Source organism: Polypterus senegalus, chromosome 5 (assembly GCF_016835505.1).
Source record: "Polypterus senegalus isolate Bchr_013 chromosome 5, ASM1683550v1, whole genome shotgun sequence".
NCBI classification, from domain to species: Eukaryota; Metazoa; Chordata; class Cladistia; order Polypteriformes; family Polypteridae; genus Polypterus; species Polypterus senegalus.
In genome coordinates this window covers 120,168,760-120,190,903 of record NC_053158.1, presented here as the reverse complement: position 1 = coordinate 120,190,903, position 22,144 = coordinate 120,168,760, and the positions used below count along the sequence as shown (strand labels likewise).

At 36.6% G+C, this 22,144-nt stretch overlaps 1 protein-coding gene across 1 annotated transcript in view; it reads right to left on the bottom strand.

Annotated features, from left to right (window-relative positions):
• Positions 1–22,144, bottom strand: part of LOC120529897 (polycystic kidney disease protein 1-like 1) — a 256,167-nt gene that overhangs the window by 221,188 nt on the left and 12,835 nt on the right. Inside the window, exons 5-10 of the mRNA XM_039754112.1 lie at positions 19,387–19,555; positions 15,604–15,843; positions 15,112–15,244; positions 8,677–8,880; positions 7,223–7,404; positions 6,043–6,246 (exon numbers count right to left, since the gene is read on the bottom strand). Of these exons, the coding sequence (XP_039610046.1) occupies positions 6,043–6,246; positions 7,223–7,404; positions 8,677–8,880; positions 15,112–15,244; positions 15,604–15,843; positions 19,387–19,555 (1,132 nt within the window). The remainder of the gene's footprint in view (positions 1–6,042; positions 6,247–7,222; positions 7,405–8,676; positions 8,881–15,111; positions 15,245–15,603; positions 15,844–19,386; positions 19,556–22,144) is intronic.

Here is a 22,144-nt window from a genome sequence, read left to right as displayed (position 1 = left end):
TCATTCAGCATCAACGTGTTTCACTGTGTAAAGAGTTAACTTTTGTGCTCTTTTGTGTTTATCTTTATGCGTAGTCAAGCCCTTCATTATGGCTCCAAAACGATCTGCTCCTGCTACTGCTTCAGGGGCCGTGCCCAAGCGCCAACGGAAGATGTTAATGATTGCTGAAAATGTAAACGTTTTGGATATGTTGAAGGAAGGGAAAAGCTACAACGCTGTAGGATGCCATTACGGCATCAATGAGGCTACGATTCTTTTTATTTAAAATGTAGGAAAGGAATATAAGATCTATGGCTGCAGTGTCCTTTTAAACAGGGTGCAAAACGAGTTGTAAGTGGATGTAATAAGGCAGTAGTATGGATCGAATCTGCTCTAGGGATTTGGATTGAAGACTGCCGGAAGAATTACAACGGCGGTGCTACACAGTCACCTGAAGAGGCTCCTTTAGAAGAGCTGTGACACTCTCCTTTGTTGTGCAGTAAAACTAAACTCATCATTATGGGGTAAGTCATCGTGACATTTTTAGTGAGTAACCATAATTAATTTTCTACTTACAGTACTTAGTACATGTACGTACGTTAAGTGTCACTGTACACGCATTTACTGTATACATTTACTGTATACAATTTTTCTTGCATTGTACATATTTATTGCTGGTGGCCTGTCTATCGTAATGGCTGTAACATATGTGATATCGGAGACACTCGATATCTTTAAAATACTATTTAGGTTTTACTGTATATAAACAGTGTGTTTATATACATAATTTCAATGAATCGTACCTAATAATATCTAAGAGGATACAAAGGGTTTATGCTTATTAACTGTGCAGGGAATATTTATAAACAGTGTGGGAGAGTTTATAAGGGCTTAAAGTATATATAAATAACCATACAAACATATGGTTTCTACTTTGTGGATTGTAACCTATCGTGGGGGGGTCTGGAACGCAACCCCCGTGATCGAGGAGGGATTACTGTAGATATTTATCAAAATGACTTTAGATTGAAATAAATTACCCATCACCATGACATATTATGTAATCCTGAAGGGTGCCCGATACTACAAAAGAGATTGCTTTTTTATTAAGATTCCAACACCTCTGATTTTCTTTGTATAGCTGGAATGGAGGATTTGGCCAATCTAATCCCTTTTCAACTGAAACTTGTCCCTACTTAAGTGAGTCTCCTGTAAAAATACCATATTGGCATTTAGAACTGTTAAGTAAGAAAATACTTTTTTTTTCTCTTTAGATCATGATTGAGACCTTTGACATGTCACCTCACAAAGTTCACTGTTTAGTCAGAGACACACTGCTTCTGAACTTTTGAGGAAATTTTGTAAACTTAAGTAAAAGTAGTACATTGTTTCATACAATAGCTTTAACCTTGATTTCATATTGTTGCAGAGTACGGTGGCTACAGAGCCTGCTATCATGTTAGCACTTATACTTGTTAGTGTAAAAATGATAAATAAGAAGTAACTTAGTCCCTTTCTCCCCACCAGCCCTTCTCCTCCATTTTGCCTTTATAAGTGAGGATAGACCACACTTCATAAAAGTCCCACTCCTCCGACATGCAATGTGACAGAATCCATCCAAAACAAATCCACAGCAACGGTGTAATAAACATCAAAATTGAGATATCTTATGATAGTACAGTCCAGGGGCCTCATGTATAAACGGTGCGTACGCGCAGAAATGTTGCGTAAGAACTTTTCCACGTTCAAATCGTGATGTATAAAACCTACACTTGGCGTAAAGCCACGCACTTTTCCACAGTACCTCATACCCTGTCGTACGCAAGTTCTCCGTTCGGTTTTGCAGACTGGCGCCACCCAGCGTCAAAGCAGTACTACTGTTCCTGTGTGGTTACACCTTATTTTCCTGACGTGGCTTTATAAATACACTAAAACTAACCGCATATTGTTTATTAGTGTAACACATCTGATTGTAATTAACTTGTAACAATGGTCCAGGGAATAGTCATAGTATTGCAAATACCATAACTGTTTTAGCATTGTTACTCTCACTGCACCTTCTTCTTCCAGCTGCTCCCGTTAGGAGTTGCACCAGCGGATCATCTTTTTCCATATTACTCTCACTGCACCACTCGGAGTATTTATATCACTGTATCTGAGTGTGAATCACAGCAGCAGCTGATCGGAAAGAGAATTATCGGTATACAGCTTCAAGGACACGCTGTCTCAGCCACAGCAAAACGTTTCAAAGCCTTTCCTGTACGGACCTCGCGGCTCAGAAACAGTTTCATCCCAAGAACTATAAACGCACTCAATCAATTGCTCCTTGTAGAACTGTTTGTACTTATAAGTACAATCACCCTACTGTAAACTTGCACTACAGTTATAATATCACACAACCTGAGCCACTTTATAAAGCGCGTATTTACATATGATGACAATATCATTTTTAAGGTGAAATGCAGCAAAATATGTTTATTATACAGATAAAACTTTAACTTCATTTAAATAATCTATATTCTTCACCGGGAGTGAATAATTAAACATGTACTACGAAGATATTTCAATGTTCCTTAAACGTTTTGAAGAATCGGAGCTCTAAGCTTACAGATGGCTTAACTTCTATTACAGAGCTGATTGTGTGGTGATTGGGTATTTGGGGAAAGAAAAGCAAGGACTGCAGTGGCGGCTACGCCAATATATATTGAATATAAAACAGAAAGAGGAAACAACAACAAAGCTAAAAACGCAGCGACAAATTTTGGCAAAAGTTAAATGCCTGTGTCATGAGCACAAGGCGGCTATGCAGTGTCCGCAACGGGCGTGGCCATCCACCGTGCATAAGATACCATAATGACATTGGCGGGCGAAGGAGCCACAGATTCATCCTCTGCCCAGTGCCACCACAAGCCTAGAGTCGCTCCTGAGTACTGCTGCAATAAATAATTTCATCGAAGGTCTCACACAATCACTGCGCCGTGAAACCCATGTTTAATAACGTGCTTTAACTCCTATCATCATGAAAATGATGTCACATATACATCTCAGTATTTTAGTTTTTCAGAGAGCTGTAATATCACGAATGTAATGGATTCTGTGTCCAGTTGGAGGAAGAGAGCCAGTTTAAGAAGCAAGTTGTGATTCACACACATAGAGAATATAGAAGATCAAATACAAAACAAAGCATTTAACGTGCTACTTTAATTACGATGCGATTTGAGAAACTGGTTAATTAAACGATTTTAGGAGGAAGTTTATGATGTTCTACTTTAATCTATACTAATAAAAGGCAAAGCCCTCACTCACTCATCACTAATTCTCCAACTTCCCGTGCAGAGGGACTGGGCAGTCTAATGGTCTGGAATCCCTACAGATTTTATTTTTTTCTCCAGCCGTCTGGAGTTTTTTTTGTTTTTTCTGTCCACCCTGGCCATTGGACCTTACTCTTATTCTATGTTAATTAATGTTGACTTATTTTATTTTTCTTACTGTGTCTTATTTTTCTATTCTTCATTATGTAGAGCACTTTGAGCTACTTTTTGTATGAAAATGTGCTACATAAATAAATGTTGTTGTTGTTGTGTAGGTAGAAGGCTGAAATTTGGCAGGCTTATTCCTTACAGCTTACTTACAAAAGTTAAGCAGGTTTCATTTCGAAATTCTACACGCAACGGTCGACAACGTCCGCCATGTTGAACTTTCTTATTTATGGCCCCATCTTCTCGAAATTTGGTAGGCGGCTTCCCTGCACTAACTGAAACCGATGTACGTACTTATTTTGATGGTATGACGCCACTGTTGGCCGCCATATTGAACTTTCCAACTTCCCGTGTAGGTAGAACGCTGAAATTTGGTACTTATTTCGGTGGTATGACGCCACTGTCAGCTGCCATATTGAACTTTTCAATGGTCTTTGTTACTTATGGGCTCATCTTCAAAAAATTTGGTACTTGGGTTCCCAACGCTAACTGAATCCTACTTGCGTAAATATATACGTCCATAGCCTGCAGCTCGGTCACCATGTGAGGCGACGTTGGGTCCCCCATCCCAACGCCTCCCACGTTGTTGGCTGCCTGCCTATATAAGGCCATCCGTTGCTCCAGTCTCTACATTCTCTTCCTTGCTTTGCCACGGAATTCACGTATCCCTGCTGGTAACTACAGCCTTTTTATTTAATCCACGGCTTCTCCGCTGTTTTATTGTTCATTTATTACGATTAGTAGTTATTGTGTAGGTATTTTAGACTTACTTTACATTGTTCAGATACCCATTTCTTTTATCATTCCAACCGTACCCCCATTAACATGTCTATTGAGGTGATCACCATTGATCAAAGAACTGCCACTTACCGAGTGGTTTCCATGCCCAGAGATGGCACCTGCCTTTTACATTCTCTGTGTTACATATTGCACGGCCATATCAGGCTCACTCTTGATATCCGGAGGAACATTGTGTCTTATGTATTGAATGACTGGGAAAGGTTCAAGGTGTGGACTGATGATGGTACAGGAGATAATTATACTACACAGGAGCACTATAAGAGTGAAATGCTTAAGCCCTTCACCTATGGTTCTGCATGTGAGTTGATGGCTGCCGCTGAATTGTTCGGTTGTCGCTTTCAAGTGTACCGAAATGGCCAAATATTTTACACCTTTCGACAATCGCCAATGCCTCTTAAACATCTTAGATTCACAGGTGACGATTTCAGTAGTGGACACTTCGATGTTTATGAATGTTTTAACTCTCAAAAGCTGGATGTGAAGTTATCGATGAAACCAGTTGTATGCTTACAACGCTTGACTTACTTCAACACAAGTCCTGCAAATACTGTCGTAATTGAAACAAACCATGAAACTCAAACCGATTATGACAGCAGCAATCCAAGCTGTGAGATTTGAGACAAGATTACTTTTCACATGGCCAACTGTACATTGCATGCTCAAGAGTAAGCTCAGCGCACAGTTTGGTCATATTACAACCGGAGGGCCGAACTGATAATGTGGTATACAAAGAGATCCTTGACAAATTATTGGTCTTTTTTTCCCTCAGTTTAAAAAGGTTTACTTTTCTTCTTAATAAAAATTTTAAGGCAATACTTCGCCGTTGCGAAGTGCGGGTATTTTGCTAGTGACAAAATAAACTACGTGATTAAAGTGGAAATGTCGAGATTGAAGTTGACATTTCGTGCTTTTTCCCCACTGTGCGCCTTTTTTTCTCTGTACCCTAATAAGCTTTCATATGACACTCAGACAGTGGGCTACAACTCGCCTTTTCACAGCGACTTTGATATGAGACTTTTTTATTTCCGGCACTGTGCGATTTTGTGAAAGTGAGCTTTCAAGTTTCTCCAACACCCTATGTCACTCGATCAACTTCCTTTTGTTGATTATACCACGGTTTATTTGAACAAATAGTATGTTTTTCCTTTGCCTCCACTTGGTATTCGCTGAAATTCATATATTTCCCCCCGTGCTTTTCCCATTGTCTTTTCACAGAAGGCTGAGCTTAAGGGCGATTTATATTCATTTGCATATTCAAAGAGGCATAATTCTGGGAGGAGTTGAGGCGTTACATAAAGCGCGTGCACGAGCGTTACTTTTCACGCTGATCGGGATTTATGTAGCGGAAGAACGTGGAAGTTGGAGTACGCACAGATTCCTGCATCTGGATTTTTCTGTGCGTAAGCACATTTCGGCTTTTGTGCTTACGCCATGTTATAGTGCGAGTTCTACGCACGGCATTATACATGAGGCCCCAGGTGCATTAAACTGAGAGTATGATGTTAAGTAGTTCCCTTGAAAATTGAGATAACTTATGATAGTACTGTCCAGATACGATAAACCTTGGGCATGATTTTAAACAGTCCCATTACGTGGAGAGAAAAAAGAAAAAAAGTCTAATAACACTGTAAACAACTAGTTACTTAGTGGTTGCCAAAATATACACATATTTAGTTGAAGTTTCGATATTATATATTCAATAAAAGGAAACTGAATGTATAATTATACCAAATATACCAAGTCATTTAAATGATATACAGTATATTGGTCAAATTTAACTCACATTTGTATATTTTTCTGGAAATTCACAAAAACATCTGATGTTGATGACCGGCTTCCACTATTTACCCTCAAAGTGAATTGGAACTGGTCAAAATCACTTTTAAGTGAAGATGCTGTGAACGTGACCACTGCCAGATTCAAAATAATACTTTTGTCAAAGCATCCTGAAGATATTCTGCTAACTGGCATGCAAGTCCAGATGAAGCTGAAACAACCAAAGTAATAGAGAATATTAAACTTTATAAACAGACTAAAGCTTTTATATATTACCATAAAACCTGAGAGCTCATATCTTTATGATACTTAAAATAACAATTTTTTTCTGTAATACAATACTATTTACAGAAGCTGAAATTAAGCAAAATAATAACTACATTTGAACTCTTTAATTTAAAAATAAGTTTCATTAAAAAAAAAAACTAATTGAAGCATACAGATACAGCATTTACTTACCAAAATGACAATATAACTTTATTAAATAGCAGCATACGTTATTTTTGCAAGAATGTATTTTTTTTACACTTTTTTATCATTTGGAATAGGCTCTGGCCCTTTATGACCCCGGATTAGATTAAGCAGGTATGAGAGTATTTTATTACATTATTTGTCCCTGGTGTAAATTTGTCTAAATATGATGTGTTAATTTGTAATATTTAGGAATAGAGGCTGGTCCTACACTATTCTGAAAACCTCATACATAAAGATAATTTCTGTTATATTGTCATTTTCTTGATGTTTTAACAGTTTAAGATAGAAGTATAAAGTATAATGCTAGCGAAAATGATTTAATTGTACCACTGTTTATCACACAGATATGGTTGGGTTTATCTGTCTCTTACCAACCATTTGTAAACAAATTACAGAGCAACAAAGGTATCTATTCTAGATTTGTTGAACATTAATTTACCCTTAAAACACAATACTATAAAGCAATAAAAACATGAAATACTGTAATTAAATTTAAACATTATTATCTATTATTTCATACATCCATCATGTAGTTGATTTGACTTTGATACAGCTAATATATTAGACATGCTACCAAATGTTTAATCAGATATAATGCATAACTAAACTGAGTAACCATTAGCTTGATGTTACCACTTTTAAATCATTGAACAAGAATTTAAAGGCTACAAATCCATTTGCAAATTAACATTTTGGTTTCAAATTGATTGTACCTTATTCTGTTTTCCGGGTAATCAGGATCATAGGAGTCACGCCCATCCAAAGTTATTAAGGAGTCATTATTTTTTGAAAAAAATACATTTGTACCACCTCTAATCACACTGACAGGAGACGTTGGCAGCACTTCAATGGGTACAGTGTAGTTACTGTATACCACAGATCCTATTACTTGGACCTGAAATAACAAAAACAATGATAAAATAAACATTTCTTGCCATTTTATTTTTCACATATTACTGCATGTATTGAATGCTACCACTCAATGATTTGAAACTTAGAACCAATCCACCAAAAAAATGGGAGTTTTTTGGGATCCCATATAATTTTTTAACCTCGAGGTGTGATAGAGAGGAAAGAGTTTTGTCAAAAATAAAAATGTGATAAAAGTGGAGATAAAAGAGCTGACAAGCTGCCTCAAATGCTAGATCTAGGAAAAAACAGGACTCTGGAAGGGCTGTCAGTGTTTATTTTGCTTATGTGGTCGCTGTGACCCTATTCTGCAGAAGATGAACCAGAAAATTGCATTGCTATGCTGTCCTGGTAGCACTTGGTACAAGACAGAAACCAACAGGCCAATTCAGAATTATGAATGAACCTTATAAGCAAGTCTTTGAATCTAGGAGGAGAACATTGTACCATGGGGGTAAAGTGCAGATATAGTATTAGTGTGTAAATGCCATACTAACAAAAAATAATTATAGAATAAAGAATAACCAAATTTTCAGTATCCTTTTAAGCTGATTTAGGGCATATACCATAAAAGCATACTAATGCAACAACAGCGAATAACAATTAAGATCACACTATGCAAACTTATGTGGAAATTCATCAGAACGACTAGGAAAACAGATCTTATGTATGAGAACAGGTTGTATTTGTGGCAGTGGAACAGTAAGAGAGTGTTTCTTCATATTGCCTTTTGATTAGAGAAAGTCACTAGCAAATGTTATCACAGGAATCAATTCACTACTTCAATAATCCACTCTGTCCAAAGCAGGGTCATTCCAATAGCACTGTGCACAGAAAAGTAACGAGCCCCAAACGGACTGTAAATCCAAAACAGCCATGATAATCTAGATATTACATCTAGAATTTTAGCATTATACGAAAAACATGCAGTCATTGAAAATTTTGCGTCTTTATAAAGTCAAGTAGCAACTGTAACTTGGTATAAGCTTGTGCCACAATGAAAATTTTCGCAGTACAAGTAAAATAATCCTTGTGATCAACATTTATTAAAAGTGGGGAAACTGTTTCACAATGTATTTTAACATGTGCACAGGAAATGCTCTTTTACTAGTAGATATAGCACTATCCCCTCTCATAATATGTCGATGTCTTACAAACAATGCACTTTTTACATGTAACACACAGTAAATTTATTCAAAATAATTTAGTGATTTGATTGTTAACTGTTCTTTAAATTGTTTACTTTGAAAATTCTTACCTTTGCAACAGCTGTATAGTTTCCATATGAAAGAAAATGTTTAGGGATTTCAATAGTCTGTTTATTGGTGTCAATCTGCAAAAATGTTACTGAAACTCCACTTGAATCATACAGGTTCCACTTGTAAGTTATGCCACGGAATGTGCTACACTGGATATCAGCTTCAAAAGTCACCCCTAGTACCAAGTTCTGATATCGTCTCACCTACAAGATGGTACAAAGAATAAGGAAAAGAACTATTTACATATGGCTTAATATTAATTTACATTACATTTGTCAGGATCAATAAGATTCAACAACAGTTTGACTTCAATTTCTTCACTAAGATATTGCACAACATTTGATGTACAATAAAAATATATACTGTAATTATATAAGATTATATTTTATTATGACATTTTAACATACAATATTTTTATACTAAATGAATGCTGCCTATAGACGTGTAAGAAGAATATGAAAATGTAAAATAAGTATTTTGAATTATTTAATCATACTGTTTATACAGACTGAATAGTAAATGAATTGGGGTGGTGTATGATGTGATGACTAATGGTGTGTATTAGATTTATTCAGGTAATTTGCTCCACTTGCCAGTTTGGACATTTGCCAAACTTTCAGAATAAAACGCATTTTTACCCTAGAACTTTATATAACAGGAAACACTTAATCAGCACTGTTTTGAAATTGTTCAAATACAGTCTATAAATTGGCATATAGAAATATTTAAAGCCTTGTATTTAATGGACTTCTGAGGTATCATTTTGTGTAACTTTTCCTAAATAAATATGACCCTACTTTTTACATGGCTATTTTTGCATCAATAACAATAATAAAGAGAATTTTTTTAAATGATGACAGAGAGTGGCATTGTGTTGCATGCTGTTCAGACATGCAAGCAATGATAACACTGTAGTTCAGGTGAATGAACATGAACTTAACATTTATATACATGATTGTTTAAATACTAATTACAAAAAAAGCATTATTATTATTATTATTATTATTATAATAAATGTATTTATAAGGCACTTTACATTTGTAGTAAACCTCAAAGTGCTACATAAAAAAAATTAAAACAAAGAAACAAGATAAAAACTAAGATAAAAATAACTAGAAGCAATTTTGTTAATATGCTTTCCTAAATAGAATAGTCTTTAACTGTTTCTTAAAACTGCCCACAATCTGCTGTGTTCTCAGTTAGGGGATTCCAGAGCCGTGGAGCAGGAACTGCAAAGGCTTAGTCACCCATTGTACGAAGTTTGGCCATGGGGGGGCAAAGGCGATAGGTATTTGCAAGAAGAAGGTTTCTTGTAGTGGATTATAATATAAGAAGTTCCTTAAGGTATTGTGGGTACCAATTAAAAGAGCTTCAGTTCTGGTGCTGTTCAGCTTAAGAAGGTTCTTGGACATCCAAGCCTCAATCTCATCCAAGCAGGAGGAAAGAGTTGGAGGTGTAAAAAGTCGAATTCAGTCTCACATAGAGCTGCATATCATCCGCATAGCAATGGAATGAAACTGCATGCCTGTGGATGATGGGACCCAGGGGTTGCATATAGATATTAAAAAGGGTTGGCACAAGGACTGATTCTCGTGGGACCCCACAGATGACAGTGTGGGTATGAGATTTAGCATCCTCCAGGGCCACATACTCGGCCCTATCTGTAAGATAGGACTTGAACCACTCCAAAGGAATGCCAGAAAGTCCAATTATATAGTGGAGCCGATGGAAGAGAACATTATAATCTACCGTATCAAATGCAGCTGTGAGATCCAGAAGGATAAGGAGTGATGGAGAGCCCTAGTCTCAGTGGCCATCAGAAGGTCATTGGGGACTCTGACCAGGGTTGTGTCTGTACTGTAATCGGAAACCAGATTGAAATTTTTCAAACAGATTGAATTTTTTGAGGTGATCCTGAAGCTGAACCAAAACCACCTTTTCCAATATCTTAGACAAAAATGGAAGGTTGGAAATTGGACAATAGTTTGCCAACACTTCAGGATCCTTCAGAATTATACCCTATCACAAATGAGGCAGTGTCTTTTTGAGGTATATTTAATGATAAATATAGTAAAGCACTCATTGCCCTGCAACAGCTCAATTAAGTGTATGAAAGAAGTCCACTTCTAAATTTATTATGGTCTTTTAATTTGAACCTCCAGTTCTTTTTGCAATTATTTTTATGACTTAATTTATTACTATTACCAGATTAAGATAGAGGCATACTGAACAGTAAGATCAACGTCAATTTTGTTCAGACCTCTTTTCAACTATGGAATACTGAAGCACTCCTTCACTTGTGGCTGAATTAATGATATTATGAATATTTACAGTATGCTCTAAATACTTTGACATTAACCTGGTAATCACTATTAAATTATTAAATGTATCATTTTACTCATGATCTAGATGAACTTAATCAGATGTTCAACATTAGGTTTATTTGTTTGTTTCTACATATACATTATTGTTATTATTTGATCAACATTTTCACTTAAGGTGACTTAAAACTAGGATATATTTACAATTGTTTTTAAAGAACTGAAGAACTGATATGTTAAGTGACCTGCTCACAAAGCATCACATGCACCTCCCTGATTGTACGTTTTTGTTGCTTCAAAATAGAATTTCTGCAAATTAACAAAACACAGATGCCCCCACCCCCATCTGAACCCATGAAAACTACTCATGCCATGTGATTCTTAATCTGATCACCATTTTAATATAATGGGATATTTGTTAGACTCCAGTCCTTAAGAATCGCCTAAAGTACAATGTTTTTTTCAAAAAATAAGCTTAAAGCATTTATGTACTCACCAACTTCCTTAAACACACAATGATAACTATTACCTGGTACTGGTGGTTTATTAGTTTTTAACATAATTAATCTAATTAACACTTCTCCCTCTGCAATTCCCAAAACACCAAAGAGATACAGTAAATGTATCTTCTTGACTGTTGGGAGGTTATCAACTTTCTTACACTTGTAAATGGAAAAAAAAAAAATAATGCATGTTTAGTGCATTCACTATTACATTATCATTATCTAAAGTCACAAGTAGACTGCAGAGCTTCCTGTGTTTGATCGACACGGACATGCTGATTAAGTATATGTGTAATACTATAAAAAGTGTGGTGGCAGCTTCCTCCTGCAGCTATAGACTCTTCACTATATGAACGGCTCTCCATGCTAGTGTTTAGATCTGACAGTGCCATGCAATGGTACAAGAATGTAGTCAGACATCTTTTTCTGGGCACATACACAGTCAGGTATACAGGTATTAGTAACATATAATTTTTTTTTTTTATATAAAGACCACCAGAAAACAATCACAAACAGAACTTTGCGTAACACCTTGGCGAGCTTGACATGCCTTGCTCATTGTCATCTGAGTTCGCCTCTGTTATAGTGCATCTTTATTTGAAAAAAGCAATGTCAGATCGGGGGTAGTGTGAATGTGAGAGAGAGAATAAAACTGATTAAAAAAAATGCTAACCTTTGCAAGTACCGCAAATTTACACTGGCTGTTACAGACTCAAATTAAATGTATGTTTCTACTGTATAATAGTAAAAATAAGAGCAGCTTACTACTCAAAAAGATAATTCTGGGAAGTGGCCAGGATGAACCTGCGACCTCTTGATTATGAATCAGCAGTTCTTATTGCTGTACCACCAAAGTGGTCGCATCAGTGTCATACCCTAACCAGATCTATTTTTCTTTGGTAATATTCTTGAATAAAAGTGCACTTGTTTTGTTATACGTGTACCTTTTGTGAAAGTGTTTATTTGATATTTGGACTTCAGTCTTCACACATTATACACTTCATGTCAATTTTTTCGTTAGTACTAAAACATGAAAACACTGTTTTCATTATGTGTTCAGCATTTCTAGCATTTCCTGCCATCCTACACTTACACAGATCATTGTAGACACGAAACACACATGAAATGCATATGTTTCAAATAATATATTATTTACCCTATACAGCTCCAGGCACCTCACACCGAGATAAACAAGGCTTGAGGTGTGACAGCTTTTTGACCGAGTTAAGCTCCATTGGTAGGGGGTATGGGACAGCGGGGCCTCATGTATAACGCCGTGCATAGAATTCACACTAGAACATGACGTAAGCACAAAAGCCGAAAAGTGCTTACGCACAGAAAAATCCAGATGCACGAATCTGTGCCTACTCCATCTTCCGCGTTCTACTGCTCCATAAATCCCGGTCAGTGTGAAAAGTAATGCTCGTGCACGTGCCTTCTGTCTCGCCCCAACTCCTCCAAGAATTACGCCTCTTTGAATATGCAAATCAATATAAATCGCCCTTAAGTGCAGCCTTCTGTGAAAGGACAATGGGAAAAGCACGGGGGAAAATAAGAATTTCAGCGAATACCAAGTGGAGGCAAAGGAAAAACATACTATTTGTATATTTAAACCGTGGTATAATCAACAAAAGGAAGTTGATCGAGTGACTTAGCGTGTTGGAGAAACTTGAAAGCTCATGTTCACAAAGTCGTACAGTGCCGGAAATAAAAAAAGAAGTTGTCAAATATCAAATTAACCATGAAAAGGTGAGTCGTAGCCGACTGTCTGAGTGTCCTATGAAAGCTTATTAGGGTACAGAGAAAAAAAGGGACACAGTGGGGAAAAAAAAGCACGAAATGTCAACTTCAATCTCAAAATTTCCACTTTAATCATGTAGTTTATTTTGTCATTAAAGTAGAACATCATAAACTTCATCTTAAAATCATTTAACCAGTTTCTCAATTAACGTTGTAATTAAAGTAGCACGTTAAATGATTTGTTTTGTATGTGATCTTCTATGTGATCTGTGTGTGTGAATCACTACTTGCTTCTTAAACTGGACAAAGAATCCATTACATTCGTGATATTACAGCTCTCTGAATAACTAAAATACTGAGATGATCATGTAGGAGTTAAAGCACATTATTAAACATGAATCACTACAGCAGTACTCATGGGCTCTCTAGGCTTGTGGTGGCCCTGGGCAGAGAACTGGACAATATGGTATCTTATGCATTACATTCTCATGACACAAGTGTTTAACTTTTGTCGATTACAGCATTTTGGCTGTCTCGTTATTTTCTCTTTCTGTTTTATATTCAATATATATTGGCGTGGTCGCGCACTAACCGAATACAATGAGATGTGCAATACATATTAAGCCTCATAATGATAGGAGTTAAAGCACATTCTTCAACATGAGTTTCACAACATTGAAATATCTTCGACCTGCATGTTTAATTATTTATTTCAGCAGTACTCAGTGAAGAATATAGATTATTTAAATGAAGTTAAAGTTTTATGCTGTATAATGTCAATATGGTATCATATTTGGCCACGTTGCATTTCATCTTAAAAATGATAGTCATCATATGTAAATACGCGCTTTATAAAGTGGCTCAGGTTGTGCAATATTATAACTGTAGTGCAAGTTTACAGTGAGGTAATTCTACTTATAAGTACAGATAGTTCTACAAGGAGAAATTGATTGAGTGTGTTTAAAGTTCTTGGGATGAAACGGTTTATGAACCGCGAGGTCCGTACAGGAAAGGCTTTGAAACGTTTTGCCATGGCTGAGACAGCATGTGCTTGAAGCTGTATACCAATAATACTCTTTCCGATCAGCTGCTTCTGTGATTCCCCACCCAGATACAGTGATATAAATACTCCGAGTGGTGCAGTGAGAGTAATATGGAAAAAGATAATCCGCTGTGGCAACTTCTAATGGGAGCAGCTGAAAGAAGAAGAACAAGAAGAAGAAGAAGAAGGTGTAGTGAGAGTTACAACGCTAAAGCAGGTATGGTATTTGGAATACTATTGCTATTCCCTGGACCATTATATTGTTACAAGTGAAATACAATCAGATGCATTACACTAATAAACAATATGCGGTTAGTTTCAGTGTATTTATAAAGCCGCGTCAGGAAAATAAAGAGTAACCACACAGGAACAGTAGCACTGACTGCTTTGACGCTGGGTGCCGCCAGTCTGCAAAACCGAGTGGGGAACTTGCGTACGACAAGGTATGAGGTACCGTGGAAAAGTGCGTGGCTTTACGCCAAGTGTAGGTTTTATACATCGTGATTTTAACGTGAAAAAGTTCTTGGCAACATTTGTGTGCGTACGCACCGTTCATACATGAGGCCTCAGGCTGCTTGTGTTGATCGACACATTTACAAAAAACAAAAGAAGTTGATGGAGAAGTGCAAAGGAATTTAAGGTGGCCCAGGATTACACATTTTTTTTGTAGTCTTCTGGGATTCTAGTATTAAGCAGTGATTTCTGAGAAGTACAAACTGATCAAGCAATCGTTTGCTTTGAGGTCCAATGCCCTATTCACTATACCATACTAAAAGATGCACAAGAAAATGTATTACAACAAACAATAAAAATTCTTCAGCCCTGTACCTGAACTTTAGAAGGTCCCATATTTTTAACTGGAGGAGGTTGACAAGGTGCACTTAATACAAAGATCTGCTTTGAAAGTGATGCAGAACTGATGTGGTTAAACACAGTCACTTCCACTGTGAATTCGCCTTCCCTAATAAAGAAAAAGAAAACCGTGTGAGAATAATATGATAAAGGATGAAACAGTATAAAATTAAATATTTCAATTTCAAAAATATCAATATTCTAAATGTTAATATTTAGATAAGTGGAGAATCAGGCTGCACAGTTAACAACGGGTAAAAACAAACCATACATTCAAAACCAAAAATACACCTACAGAAGGCTAATTTTATTTAGGCACATTGAGCAACAATACAGCTATCTCCACAGGCAATTTTGCCCACAAATTTACAAATAACTCAAACACAGACAGATATCCATTGTGCGATCAAACAGATATGCAAAACATTGCTAACTAATGCTGACAAAACAAAAAGTGTACAACTGTACCTTTTATAAGTGTGATTTTCTATGGTTTTACCAGTTCGGACTGTACCATCTCCAAAATTCCAGAGAAATGAAGCATTGGATGCAGCATTAATTCGGCAATCCATGACTACACTGCAGTTCACCAACACAGAGGCATTAAATAAGAGCCGGTTAAGGCTAATTTTTTTTTCTATTGTGATGGGATAGATGTCTGATGTGAAGGAGCTTAGATTATTTGAGGCAGTAACAAACACATTATACCTGTAAATAACAAACATATAATAATGTAAAGTTACAGAACTAACAAAGGTAAAAGTAAGTACATATATCAAACTAATTTAAAATATACAAACATGGTCTTAGTCCACTTTACTAGTGGGGAGGGAAAGGATTAATTCTGCATTGACAAATAAACATTGGAAAACATATTTTAGTTCTTTAGTCTGTATTTGATATGGCTTTTTTGGAAAATAAACTGAATACTAAGTGTGATAGGTGGCCATTTGAGTGGATAAAATGTGATTGACTAAAAATCCAAATAAAGAAGTAAATACAATTTTATATAACTATTATGTCCCCGTTGGTGAGCCAGAGAAACCTATTGAATTCACTTCTGCCTTCAGGAAGTTTGCCATCACTACACCATCAAATCAGGTTTTATTTCTTACATTTGAAAAAACGTATTTCCACTTTTTAATAAGGTTAGTTCAATTATAATGAAACCAAAGTAACATTACATATTACAATAATAAGAAAAACACATCCTGGATGATATTTATCAAATATTGGTCTGCTCCTACGTTCCAGGAAAAGAGATTTGCGCAACAAACATTCAAGTCCAACCTCTTGTTTTGTCCTATAGATCTCTGTATCACTCTGTACATCAATACATTTAGTCTTTGTCTTTTCATACATCATTAAAGAAATCTTTGCTCTGTAGTCGCTTTTTTTCAGACTGTTCCCCTTGCCAGTAAAGTTAAAGCTGAACGGTGTTTCTCAATTCTCGCTCCCAAATTGTGGAATGAGCTTCCATTAACCATCTAGACTGCTGAAAATATATACCGATGTTCAAGAATCTCTTAAAAATACTTTAAGAAATTATAATGGAGCTGCTTAGACTATTTTCTCCTCTGCTCATGGATGTTAGCAGCTGGAATGACCAAATCAGTTATTAAGTAGCTTTAATTGTATTTGAATTCTAGTTTTTCCTCTGTCTATATGAACTACAGATATCAACAGTACTACATTTGTTGTATTCAGAATTCTGTTTACTGGTTGTGAACGTTGTACTTCTAATTACTTGTATGTATTATAGCTTGTTTATTAATTCACTTAAGATAAAGGTATATGCAAAATAAACAATAATAATAATCATAATAATAATGATACAGATTTTTTAGACCTATTCCAGAATTATTTTTAAGTATTTTTAGTATCAATTTGTAAATATACAGTATAACAAATACAGTATTTAAATACACTTTTTCATGTATTTTTACTTTGTGATCGATACACAGAGAGAACTTTATTTGCCCCAGGGGCTAAATGGGGCCTTTTTACAGAAGCTAATTAAATAAATAAACTATGATTATTTAGGACTATGGTCTGAACACACATCATAATGAGTAAAAAAAAGAAAACAAGTAAAAAAGACAGAAAACCTCTGACGTGAAGGCATTATGCAGGCATATTGCTGTTGAAAAAAGGAGCCCCAGTAGTGTTTACTGACACACTTCTGCTGAATAATTTGTTGGCTGAAAGTACTGTGTCAGAGAAAAGATGTGTAGCTTTGTTCACAATGGCACATAGTTTTGTTTTAATTCTCTCCTTCATCGCCACCTACAGGTATTCCATAACTAGATCTGCTCTTTTAACACTAGAATTACCAGAGCCTACGAAAAAACTCGTAAATCCGTCCAACCTTAAATCGCTTCTTAAAATCGTTCACAGCTCTCCACCAGCGCCCTTTGTCATCTAAATGTGCTGATAAAAATCAGGCTGCAAGCAGCCGGCTATTACATCCCCCTACCGACTTAGAATGTGCACAAACTTCTCCCAGCTCATGCCTTGATTGATTTTCAGGGAGTGAAGTGGCGTTTTAGAGTGGAAATAATAGATCGTTGTTTGGAACACACGCATTCCATGTCTGTTCCGTTTCTACAGTAATCTGTGTAAACACATTGTTAAAATAGAAACGTTTTTTATATTATAGTAGTAGATGACAAAATGTAGGCATAAACTATATAATGTATGAAGCCTGAAGTATTAAATACTTTCACAAAAGGTACAAATCTAACACAACAATTGCGCTTTTATTCAAAAATATAACTGCAGAAACAAAAAGCCGCCTTAACATGCGACATTGACACCCATTTATTATGACTGCCTCCGTGGCGCAATAGAATCAGCTGCCGACTGGGAATCAAAAGGTTGCGAGTTCGATCCTGCACCAGTCCGTTTTGAGAAGTAAACTGCTCTCAGTCTTACTATTTTAGAATAAAAACATACATTTGATTTCAGTCTGTAACAGCAGGTGTAATCTATGATACTTGTAAAGGTTAGCTTTGTTTTTTTTTTAGTCAGTTTTATTATCTCAGCCGCGTTCACGAGCCCAAACACACCCCACCCCCGCATCTGACACTGCTGTTTTCACATAGACGCGCTGTAACAGAGGTAAACTCAGCTCCCTTCTACATTGGAGCAAGAATGCACATACCATTGCTTGCATACTAAAGTGTCAGCAGGCACTTTTCGTGGCATTACACACATTTTTGAGCATGCCCTCTGCACACTACTTGGGACTTTAGGCTTGGTGATTTTACCGGCTCAGCATACCACAACACAGAAAATCACACCATCATTACCAACATTAAAGGAAGGCAATGTCCTAAGGAAAAAAGAGCCTGCCTGCCTGCCCTGCCCTTTCTTACATAATTCCTCTGTCCAAAAAAAAAAAAAGGTCCAAGATGAGGAGGAACAGAGGAAGACCTGAGGAGACAAGGGAATAGAGGAAGAAAGGATCACAGAAGCATTTGGTGACACACAGTAGTTCCAGAGGGCAGCAGCAGGAGGTCAGCCTCAGAACACAAGGAAAATGTGTCAGACTGTTTAAAGAGGGCAGTGATAACAAAAATAAAAAAAAAGACTTCAAAAATAATGAGTTGGCATCTCTGCGGGTTAGAATACAATCGGTTGACAAATTTAATTGTGTGTGGAGATGATCAAGATTTTCTGAACATTTTTTGATGTTTTAAAATAATGGTATTTCAGTGTAACACAGAGCTTGGGAAAAAGTCAGTCAGCCTCTTGGATGTTATACGGAGCAGCCTAATTGAAGGTTGGAGAGGAGAGGAAGGTGTAGGACAGAACAGAAACCAAACATGTTTTATATATAATGGAGCGATATGTAGCAAATGAGTATTAGGCAGAAGAGTGGAAGAGAGAGGGACTCCATGTTCTCTGAGAACAGATCTTAACTACAGATAGAAATAATAAGAGGTAGAAGGGATAGGATGTCTGGACCAGAGGAAAAGGAAAATTTTCAGCTCCATCTCAAAAATATCTCCCAAGAGTCGAGATGCCCATCTTAGTCCACAGGGATGAGTAAAATCAGTCATTCAGGGCAAAGTTGCAAAATAGAGGAGTGTGAAGGTACCTTCTTGGCAGAGGGCCCATCAAATTCTCCACTCATCTCCTCAGCTGAAGAACAAAAATTATGAAAAGGCCAATATTTTATCGTATCTAATGGTTAAGATTATATCTGTGGTAATGCATATCTTACATGGTATTTATTTAAAGACATACCTATTTGCAGTTGAATACTGTGTTTTTATTGTAGGAGAAGATGTTTGCTGTGGAGGTTTATCACCAAAATACCAAACAAAGTTCAAAGAGCCTCTTTCATTGGTCACCGCTTGAAAGATTATATCTGTATCTGTAGCATAAATTGTCTGGTTGCTATATACATAAACAGCTTAAAAGAAAGAAAGAAAAATATGTATTACTTTATAAAACACACATAAAAACAACACTTATTTCAGTGCAAAATACAGTATCTGATATAATTGTTTATTTACAGTAAAACAAAAAATATTTAAACAAAACATAAAAGAAAATTAATATTATGTGTAAAGAAATCATTGGATTACCACCATTATCCCCTTTAATACCTCAACACAAAGATGTGAGACTGATCCCTGGAAATTCATCATAGATGACAGAAGTAAAATGAATAGTGACACAGAATTTATTTCTAGAGCTCAGTCTACTATCAAGATAAATCTTTGATTAAATCCATCAAACAGATGATACACAGAAGGAAATTTAGTCCAGAATAAAATCTCGTCATAAGAGATGAAATATATTTGTTAGAGCTACAACAGAAAAGATAAAGTGCTAAAATAGAAATAACAAATTTTTATAAACACTCATTTTATTTTCTCAGAAAGTACAAAACTTAATACTGCTGGCATGATACAATGCATTTGAAAAGTCTGCACATATAAATCTAAACAATTCTGAAGGTGAAATATGATATTTTTTATTGTGCAATTTATTTATTTTGGGATATTGATACAACAATGAGAGAATGGCTGTGCCAATCACACAATATCTGAAAATAAAGGTGATGGTCTTGTTAAAGTTGATCTCTCAGGTCACCAAAACAATTTGATGGTGTTCTTAGAAAAAACAGAAAAATCAACAGTTTTGTAAATGACTGCAATGGCAGAATGTGAGCATAAACAGATGAAGGAAGGAAATAACGAGTTTAATTAACAGCAAGAATCAGCTTCTCATTAAGAGATTGGTTGGAGTGAAATTGGTTTGAGTTTGAAATCTCAGTTTAACTGGTCATCTGTTGGCTCATTTCACATTTCATTTCTGTTTGGGTACCATTTAATGAAGAAAGCAATAAATAAATAAATACAGAGGACTGAATCCTTAAAAACAAGGCTATTAAAATGAAGGGGAAAGAAGTTAATTAGCAGTGAAAACTGGTCACTTATCAGGAAAAGCGTTTGAACTCCAGGCCTGAAGTGGCTGCAGGTTTTCATTCTAACACCCCTGCCTTAAGGTATTCAAAATTATTTTAACATTTTATTGTCCTAGATTTTAAACCCAGACACAATGGTATGCATAAAGCGGTGTCAGACAGAGTGATGATTATGAAGCTGGTAATTGAAGGTGTGATGATGAATATTGTTAGTGCAAACGCCCTACAAGTTTGTTGTGCAATGGACAAGAAAGAAGATTTCTAGAGTGAGTTGGATGAAGTAATGGACAGTATACCCAATGGACAGAGAGTGGTGATTGGAGTGGATTTCAATGGACATGTTGGTGAAGGAAACAAAAAATGAGGAGGTGATGCATAGGTATGATTTTAAGGAGAGGAATGAATAGGGTCAGATAGTGGATTTTGCGAAAAGGATGAACATGGATGTGGTGAATACATATTTTTAAAAGAGGGAGGAGCATAGGGTCTTGTACAAGAGTGAAAGAAAATGCACATAGGTAGATTATATTCTATGCAGGAGCATCAATCTGAAGGAGATTGAAGACTGCAAAGTGGTGCCAGGGGAAAGTGTAGTTGGGCAGAATAGGATGTTGGTCTGTAGGATGATGTTGGTGATCAAGAAGATAAGGAGAGTGAGGGCAGAACCAAGTGATCAAATGATGGAAGTTGAAAAAGGAAGACAACAAGGTTGAGTTCAGGGAGGAGATAAGACAAGCACTGAGTGGCAATGAAGAGTTACCAGACAGCTGGACAACTACAGCAGAAGTAATCGGGACCGACAGCAAGAAGAGTGCTTAGTGTGACATCTGGACAAAGGAAGGAGGAAAAGAAAACCTGGTGGAATGGGGAAGTACAGGAGATCATACAGAGGAAGAAGTTGACGAAGAAGAAGTGGGATTGTCAGAGACATGCAGAAGGTAGGCAAAAATAGAAAGAGATAAGGTGTAAGGTGAAAAGAGAGGTGGCGAAGGCTAAAGAAAAGGCCTATGATGAGTTGTATTAGAGGTTGGACACAAAGGAGAGAGAAAAGGGCCTGTACCGATTAGCTAGACACAGGGACTGAGCTGGAAAAGATGTGCAGCAGGTATGGGTGATAAAGAATAAAGATGGAGACATACTCACAAGCAAGGAGGGAGTGTTGAGCAGATGGAAAGAGTACTTTGAATGGAGAGAGACAGCAAGTTGGATGATGTGGTAATAGTAAATCGGGATGTGCAACGGATTGGTAAGGAGGAAGTAAGGACAGCTATGAAGAGGATGAAGAATGGAAAGGCTGTTGGTCCAGATCTCATACCTGTGGCAGCATGTAGGTGTGTTTAGGACAGATGGCAGTGGAGTTTTTAACCGGATTGTTTAATCGAATCTTGGAAAGCGAGAAGATGCCCGAGGAGTGGTGAAGAAGTGTACCGGTACGGATTTTTAAGAATAACTAGAATAAAATTGATGAGCAACAGCATGAAGTTATGGGAAAGAGTAGTGGAAGCTAGGTGGGGAAGGGAGGTGATGATTAGTGAGCAGCAGTATAGTTTCATGCCAGGAAAGAGCACC